Below are 9,183 nucleotides of genomic sequence, written 5' to 3' on the forward strand. Positions count from 1 at the left end.
AAAACCTCCAAAAAGATCAAGGAAGGGAAAAGTAAATATGTCTCACCACTGCAATATATTGTTTTCAATGTATCTTAGCAATATTCATTTCTCATGTGTTGGCCCCAAGTGCATCCTCAACCAGTACTGCAGCACCATCTAGAACAGATACAAGAGAGACCCCGTCAAGTAGTATTGCAGCACCATCTGGAATAGATACAAGAGAGACCCACTCAAGCCATACTGCAGCTCCAATTTTGGCTTCACAGACTGCATCAAATGTGCCAAGTGGAAGAAAAGTCAGAGCATCCAAGGTGAAAGCAATTGTTTCACAAGTTATTACTGCTTCAAGTCCAACAAAGTATACTAGATCAAAAAGTTCAAGTGCACAAGAGAGTGAAGCTCTAGCTACTTCACTGAATACCAGGGCACAGAACGTGCACTGGGAATGAAGTCTAGTGGTAGGGGCTATAAGCCTAAGAAATAAGAGTTGAGAACTATTTGTACATAGTTGGGAACTATATGTGTCTGTTGTTGGTATTTTGAAGGAACTATGTCTGTTTATGAACACTATGTCTGTGTCACTGTTAATGGACGTAATGACAAGAACAAACTATTTTTTTTTTGTTATGGGAACTTTTCATATATGAGAATTTTTGCTAGTATGCATGTTATTTTTGGTAGTATTCAAGAACAAGCTATTTTTGGTAGTATACATGTTACTTTAGATATGTTTCCTTTTCAGGCTTGCATAAGGGACCAAAACAGGGAGCAGACACCTCGTGAATAGATGTACCCATTAACTTCCAAAGTGCTATAAGCAGACCCTATATATTTCCTTTTTCCAAAGTGCTATAAGCACTTTCCAACAACTTCAGTCGCTGCAATTCCCATATATACCTTATTAACAAAGGCTTATAAAAAGCAGCACACATAACCCTTCACTCACACCATTTCTCATGGATAGTGGAAAGGGCAAGGGTAAGGCATCGCAAGAAGTTGCATTGCCAGAGAATAAAAAGGAAAATGAGCCAAAAGAAAAACATAAAAATAGAAACAATGCAAGCAAGAAAGAAGAAGGAAAATCATCAAATAAACCAATTATTGAGTTCACCATAACCATTACTGGTGACCCAAATGTTGATCAAAAGAACTTTCTTGACCACATGCAAACCACATTAGCTGAAGATGATGATGAAGTGTCTGAAAGTGTTGGGAGTTCTTGAGATGTAGTAATATGGTGTGAGTGAACGTCATGTATTCCTGTCATGCTCTGTTTTCCATTTTGTTCATGTCTATGTTGTAGTGTTGTTCTTAGTTGATATATTAATCTTTTTATCTATTAATGTGGTTATCTATATATATTAATGTTGTTGGATGATTCAATTTGAAAGACAAACATAAAATATTTTCATTCACAAATTCCAAACAAAAAAAAAAAACCCAAACAAAACAGAGGATTTCATTTGAACCAAGTACAGACAAAGTAAGCAAAGAGAATTACAATGATCCACATTTTAATATCAAATCTTCCCCTCAGTTGAGCAATCTCCAGCCTCAGTGGTTCAATCTGTTGAAGTTTAGCTTCAGCTACAATGGGTGTATCGATCCAATCGAATAATCCACATTTTATAGGATATAATCAACAACCCAAGAATCTTCTCCCTGGATTTTGTGATGTCCTTGAAACTCTCATGGGTGATACCCACAAAAACAATACTCCCCGCCCCCCCCTCTTTCTCTTCTTCTTCTTCACTTGCTCAACCTCCATCTCAACTAAACCCAACTCTCTCTTTCTCCCCACCCACAAATCCATTTTTCTCTCTCTCTTCTCTACTCTCTGCTTACGTCCCCATTGCTTGCAGTTATCTAGTATTAAAAAAAGCCAGTTAGTTTAGTTTAGTCGGTTTGGAATATGGGTGCCCAACGTTTTTCAAACTATGGGCCGAGTTTAAAAACCCCACGATGCAAGCGCACGCGTAAGATAAGCATCGAGATCTAAATTAGTACTACAAAAGTCAGTCTTGTTTATTTGTGCGAAACTTGCGAAGGGGCTATCAAAAAATGGAGAAGATCTTCGTTTCACTTTTAGTAGTAGTAGTCTTGTTCTTGATTTCATTGACTGCCACGTCATCAGCTGTATCATCAGACAGTCCGTTTGTAGTGGCACACAAGAAAGTGAGTCTCAACAGACTCAAGTCGGGATCCGATCAAGTTTCTGTCAGCATTGACATCTATAACCAGGGATCCGCGTACGTATTTCTTGCATGAAAATTATTTTATCTGTGAACATATTGCATGTATGTTTCATGACATTAATAAGTTGATGTGTCATGTGTATGTCCCTCTAGTTTTTGTAACAATTTAATAATAATCAGGCCTATGGGTTTCTGGAAAATGATTATGGGAATATTTGTAGACAGGGAAAGTAATTTTATAAAAGGTGGAGAAGAGAGGTTAGAATATGGATTAGGATGAGGGGTTTGGGATTTCATTGGGGGATAAGGTTTTCATTGTGCGGCAGTCTACATTTTCCTCCACCCAATTTTGCGCCAAACCCCTTTCTATGATGGTCTTTAGTGAACATAATGAGAGCCTTACTCCATCGACTAACATCATCTATGAGAACTGTAAAAGAGACTAGTGTTTACCTTCAATCAAATATTAGTCAGAGTAAGGGCTACCAACAGTCAGTGTTGCTGAATTCATACATATAAGTCAGATTGAGGGCATGCAGGTACATGCTTGCAAATGGGCATTGTTGTTCTGACCAGCTAGGAAGTATAGGGGTTTGAACCTCATGGAGGCATGGAGCCACACTTGTCAAACACCATAACGTGAATGTGGTGATAACCACATTTATTGTTCAAGAACTTGCCAGTAATTGATCTGGACCGAGCGTTGTGTCTAATTGTCTTTGCAACTGGTAGTTACCTGTTTACGTTTACTGAAGGTAGATTCCTTTTACAAACCACCTTAGCTGAAGCAAGCACATGATGATAGCACACATATTTTCCGCTCTGTTATTTTGACATCCAGCGCCTTCACACCTTGTTTGCGTTTGAAAACCATGAAAAATGTCTTCTGTAATTTCCATTACAAACTGTCCCTTCTGCTACATCAGTCATGGTTCTAACATCCAGTAATTTTTGGAACGAAAACTTATATTTGTATTGCATCATATTTTTCATATATGTTATGTATTGCATTTTTTATCAAGAATGACTTCGTCTTGTTTTGTGTGTAAGTTATGTTAGTTAAATTAAAAATATTTTACCACTTCTCTTCCATACATTTCTTACATGCTATGCTAAGTTAGGACCTTGAAATAGTTCTTGTTCTTCAGTTAATTACTAGAATAACTGCATAGTAGTGGGGGCATAAGCGTAGCAAGGGGAGGAGATGAGAGGAAGGGGAAGGAGGAAGAGGAAGAGAGAAGTGCGGAAGAAGAGGTGGGGGGGGGGGGGAGATAGACAGTAACCCAGTGACATTTTACCCCCCTTTCTCCAAAGTCAACCCAAGAGTTTGCATACGCTGACGGATTATAACTTAAGTACTAAAACAAAATCAAATATTTTGGATACTTCCGCTTCTGCTATATTCTGTCTAGGGTTTTGGACTATCATGATTGTAGATTTCATAATTTTTTACCTTTTCTTCTTTGGACTTTGCATCCAATGTGTTGCAAATAATTCGTTGAATACCTATTCAGGACTGCGTATGATGTAAGTCTTACTGATGATAGCTGGACTCCAGATGTCTTTGATCTGCTCAGCGGTAACATTTCTAGAACCTGGGAAAGGCTCAATGCGTAAGTGGTCATCCTTAGCACCCAGATCTTCGTGCTTTTCTTTGAGTTTCGTTTATTCTGATTAATGTGTATATTTAAATGACAGTGGTTCTATCGTTTCTCATTCTTTTGTTCTGGAGTCCAAAGTGAAAGGCTTATTTTATGGTGCACCTGCCGTAATCAAATTTCGCATTCCTACAAAAACAGCACTGCAGGTTATAATCTTGACAGTCATTTAATTGATTTAATTGGTCACATTTTAGTGGTCTATTTACGTTGATTACTTGTCCGCTGTTAGGAGGCTTTCTCTACCCCAATTCTGCCTTTGGATATCCTATCAGACAGACCTCCAGAAAAGAAGTTTGAGTGGGTAAGTTATTAAAACAGACGTGCATATCGTTTACGTGATTCTTTATTCTATAATTTGACTTGGAAACTTTTCTTGTGTTTCCTTTTCTTCTTCCCCTTCATGAAATCTCCAATGGCACCGATCAAATATTATCAGGCAAAGGTGAGATCTTGTCCATATTTTTCGTAATATGTGATGTCTTGTATCTGGATAAATAGGCAGAAAGGCTTCCTTTATGTGCTTAGCACACCAAAAGAATGTCTATTCTTAAGTCTTAACTAAATTTGGTAGGGAAACCGGTCTTTGAGGTTCAAGAGTGTTCATATAAATGTCAGTCAAAATTTTAAGTTTAACATGCAAGAAGGTTTTGATTGTACATCTTTGACAGTAATTTTGGTAGTGAATGTGTGAAACCGGATGTAAATACATTGGGAACCTTTAAAATACCTTAGTTTTAGGTTTAATTGACCATTGAACTTGGGATGCATATTATTTTATACGAAGCACATCCTAGGAAGCAATCCTGACTGTCTACCCAAAATTATCTCCGCCACATGAGTATCTGCTAATAACTTGTAAGTTGTAACCTACTTGTTGGAGATCCCTAGTGATAATTTTAGTTGCTGTTTGATTGTTATACGTATGGCAGAACAAGGAGGAATAAACTCTTTATTTTTTTTGATTGGGAAATAAACTCTTTATTTCCTTAGCATACTATTTTATCTTAAATACTATGCATTTGCCTTTTCTCTTACATGTATTTAAATGCAGAGTTTGCTCGCAAATTATGGATCCCTCGTTTCAGTGATCTCCATAGCGTCGCTGTTCATGTATCTGGTTGCTACCCCTTCTAAATCAAGTGCTGCAAAGGGAAGCAAGAAAAGACGGTAACATAAATTTGGTCATCTAGTTGAACTAGACTTGTATTCTATATTGTGGTAGGGGATGCAATCCAAGTAATTTTCTTTGGTGTATTTAGATTACAAAAGAACTGTCTTTTTCCAGAATGAAGAGTTTTAAAGACTTTTACGGGCACACATCTTTAGTTGTTCATGATGAGAGATAAAATCTGTTCACCAAGAAAATATTGATCAAAGTGAAATTTCCGAGTAGCGATCCAAAACAAATTGCAGTAGTAGAATATAGAAGTTAGAAGTTACTTCGCCAATCATGCAAGCAATATATATGGACCCGAAACATTTGAATATGGAGTTGTACTTTTTCTTTTACACCGTTAGAATAGTAGAAATAGAGATACAAGACGTTGGTTATTAAAAGAACGAGTAGATTTCTGGCACTAAAGTTAATGGAGTTGACTGGTGGAATTGTGGAAATATTTGTCAGTTTGATGAAGTTTTGGGTCCACGATCGATCACTCAGCACTGGCACAGTTACCACTAGTGAAAACAATAAGGATTAGGCCTTAGGCATTGATTTTTGATTACTCATTAACGTGTTAAATGATCTTGACAAGTTGACAAGTGGATTTGGGCAAAGTTTTGATGATGGAGCACTCTTTGATGATGTGCGAACTGTGGAAATTCCCCAAAAGGAATGTTTGGAGAGAGAGAAAGAGAGAAGAATTGAGTTGAGCAATGCGTTGAGGAGTGAGGACAGAACGACAGAGAGAGAAAGGGGGTGTGTGGGGGGAGAAAGAGAATCTCTGAGACGCTGAAAGCGAATGGAGGGATGTGGTGTCAGTCTGAGGACTGTGGTCGTAGTCAGTCAACAGTCCAAGCTCCATATTCCAATCGAATCGAGATTCCACACCAACAGCAACCAATGACCGTGACCACATACATACATATACAAGGACACCACACCTTTCTCTCCTTCTCAACCCATCTCGTGAACACCTTCGCTCCTCTCCCAATATAATGATATACCATATATATTCGCATTCTTCGACAAATTTTTGTTTTTATTTTCGTTTCATTGAGGCATGGTGCTAAGCAACTCTTTGCACTAATAATGTGGGGGCTACTTCAGTAAAGATTCTGGAAATATTTGGGTCATTTATCGTATTGCGGTTCGAATCTTATGATACTGTATAATTTAAAAAAGGGAAAACCTTATTGATTCAAATTGTTATAAGTGAGGAAACGATACGCTTCCTTGTTGCAGTATGGGCAAAATGCATAGTAGTTTAGTTGTGTTCAACTTTTAAAATAAGACGCTTAATTTTCTCTTACCGAAGATTTATCAACTATCATGCCATATTGGAGGAATTCCGCCCATACTCCCATAGTGTAAAGTTTTCATTGCTCTTGATTTTGCCACCAAAGTTTAATTAACATTCTATTTGATCAAAATATTCCGAATGTCAGAGGTCGAGTTGCTTGGGTTGTTTGTCAAAGACTTCTCAAATTTTATATTACTGACTAGTTGCTTGGGTTGTAAGTTCACTAAGTTGTAACTTCTAAGCAACAACCTCCATAGACATAAATTTTGGGAAAAATGCATATATGTGGATGACTCTTGTGTATAATTCGGTGCACATAGGAGTAGAAGTGCATAACACATTTTATTGACTCGATGTAGTTTGGGTTTCAATTATTCGTTTTCATCACTTCGCATAGGCGCATAGTCTAGCTAGATCCAAAATTATTGTAGTTCTGGACTCTAGTTCAATTTTAATTTCTCTTAAAAGACTTACCCATATATAAATTGTATATGCCTATACGTTGGCAATCATGCAATTCATTCTTCACTCAAAAGGGCGACCATGTACACTTCCTAAATTCGGCAACAGCTTTCGCCCTATATGAAGAAATACGCTAATTTTAGATTTGTTAAATCTTGATCGTGCTGGGTCAAGCACAGGTTAAAGTTGGTTTTAATACCTACTGCCACCAGTACATATCATCACGTTGCAGTTGACTTCTTCACCCATCACCCTCAATCAAAATCCTATACCAATAGCTAAGGAAAACATGAAAGAAAGAATAAAATGGTTTTTTGGTAACTAAGAAAGAGAAAAATGTTGCTAGAGATAACAAAATGTTCATGTGGCATTACGGCCATTACCGCATTACGCAAATGGGTGGTTTGAGTAATTCACCAAATCCATTGACTTAAGAATCTACTTTCGACATAACTACAAATACAACTTTCCAAATCTCCTAAAAAGAAGATGTGGTGTATACTATAGTCTTTCTAAACTATATAATTCAAAGTTGAAATCAACTTTGCTTACTCATTTCATAACATTTCCATAGGTATTGTCAACTACAGATGTACATAATTGTCCAACTAGCACGTTATTTAAACTAGGCCTAAAATACATTTTGGATCCACGCACAAAATAAAATTTGCGGCAAGCCAGAAATAAGTCGAGCTACGGTAGAGCCGATCCTAGTCGGCTCTGCTTACTTCCCAATTAATGTGAAGGTCGACTCATATGTAACACGAGCCGAGCTGAAGTCGGCCAACCGAGTGGACACAACGTGTCAATGTAACATTCCCATCCCGCCATTTTAGACGACCAATTCTTTTCAAAACAATAACAAAAACAGCTTTGGGAATCCCGTTTTTGTCGCTCTCTCAGTACAAATATTCCCACCTCTGTATTTCTCCAAATTCTCATTTTTACCCTTCAATTAAAATTCTCACTAGAGACATAATATTTTGAAGTTTTCTCCACAAAACCTGTTTGAATAAATTTGCACAGCCTCATTTTCCTTTTTATATTCCCTTTGTTCTTTAAAGGCCAAACACCATTCATTCTCTCTCTCTCTCTCTCATATGGAAGCACCAGACATGGCGTCTATTACTGCATTAGAAAGATCTCTTCAAAACTGTTCACTTAATAACAGAACAAGATCCAACGGTAGTGGTGGTGGTTTTAGATCAGGAATAACTTCAAACACGCCTGAGAATCTTTCATCAAGTACAAGCTTAGAACTTAATTCTCATGTTTCTCTTCCTTATCATTGGGAACAATGTCTTGATTTAAAGGTTCTTTTTTCCTTTAATACCCCTCTTTATATCTTCATTTATTGCTCACATTTCATACCCTTTTAATGCTTTGAAGAGTTAAAGTTGCCTTCTTTTTATGTTCTTGTATTTATTACTCTTGCATGAAACAAAGGGTATGTTTAGATTTGTGTTTTTTGTTGAAATATGATAAAGTTTTGATTTTTAAAGAATGGGTAAAATGTGCAGACGGGAGAGATTTATTATATAAACTGGGAAGATGGAACAAAGGAGAAAGAAGACCCAAGAAGAAAATGCTATTACTTTTCTGATGATGATGAAGAAGAAGTGATGAACTCATATGTAAGTGATGGTATTTGTTCTTCTGCTGCTTCATCACCTTCTTCTCCATTAAGAGAAGATGAAGAAGAAGGAGAGCATGAACAGTATAATAATAATGTTCTTGTTGTTGCTGGTTGTAAGAGGTGTATAATGTATTTTATGTTGCCTAAAAGAGTTGAAGAATGCCCGAAATGTAATGGCCTTCTTCTTCATTTTGATAGGCTCGAAAATGGATCTTTATGATTTTTTTTTTCATTCTTGTGATTGATGAATGATGATGAAGAGATTTTTATTGTAGAAATTTATGAAGTGAAGAATGAATTTTCTTGCTTTTTTTATTTTTATTTCTTGGTTGCTTTGCTTTGGTGAGTTGAGTTGAGTTTCTTTTGAACGCCATTAAAGAGTTTATTGAAAGGAGAAACTTGGTCAATGAGATAAAAGAATAGAATGGTGCAAATGATTACGACGTTTCCTTGTTTCTGAACATTCCCTTTTCTCTAATTTTTTATTTTGCATTTAGTGCTCTGGAAGTTGATCATTAAGCACTAGATTATTATTATGTTATTGAGATCAAATTGATTTATTTTACGATTTGAAACTTTTGATGAATAGTTGAATACCACTTTGGGTCATTGTGGACTTGTTTATTACTTGAGGTAGCATCATCATGCGCTCCATAAGTTATGCTTAGAAATGGGATAAGCTTTATAGTTTATACAATATACACTGACCTTAAATTCTGGTAAGGGGTGGGGTGGGTTTCATTTGGCTCGAGTTATAAGGATTTTTCCATGCTTCGGAGGGCAAT

The 9,183-nt window shown here is 36.7% G+C and overlaps 2 protein-coding genes across 3 annotated transcripts; both read left to right on the top strand.

Annotated features, from left to right (window-relative positions):
- Positions 1 to 1,646: 1,646 nt before the first annotated feature.
- Positions 1,647 to 5,155, top strand: LOC147515391 (uncharacterized). Of its 2 annotated transcripts, none has more exons than XM_086587352.1 (5): positions 1,647 to 2,231; positions 3,692 to 3,790; positions 3,876 to 3,984; positions 4,068 to 4,143; positions 4,890 to 5,155. In XM_086587352.1, exons 1-5 carry the CDS (start codon positions 2,044 to 2,046, stop codon positions 4,970 to 4,972), a joined length of 555 nt encoding a protein of 184 aa, XP_086443478.1. In that variant the 5' UTR covers positions 1,647 to 2,043; the 3' UTR covers positions 4,973 to 5,155. The 2 variants fall into 2 exon arrangements, 1 of the variants encoding a protein (XP_086443478.1); XR_015210410.1 differs by having other exon boundaries at positions 1,988 to 2,231; positions 4,068 to 4,280.
- Positions 5,156 to 7,724: 2,569 nt separating this feature from the next.
- On the top strand, positions 7,725 to 8,719 carry LOC147515392 (protein CURLY FLAG LEAF 1-like). Its single transcript, XM_086587365.1, has 2 exons — positions 7,725 to 8,075; positions 8,283 to 8,719. Exons 1-2 carry the CDS (start codon positions 7,863 to 7,865, stop codon positions 8,616 to 8,618), a joined length of 549 nt encoding a protein of 182 aa, XP_086443491.1. The 5' UTR covers positions 7,725 to 7,862; the 3' UTR covers positions 8,619 to 8,719.
- Positions 8,720 to 9,183: the final 464 nt, after the last annotated feature.

Source organism: Coptis chinensis, chromosome 2 (assembly GCF_015680905.1).
Source record: "Coptis chinensis isolate HL-2020 chromosome 2, ASM1568090v1, whole genome shotgun sequence".
NCBI classification, from domain to species: Eukaryota; Viridiplantae; Streptophyta; class Magnoliopsida; order Ranunculales; family Ranunculaceae; genus Coptis; species Coptis chinensis.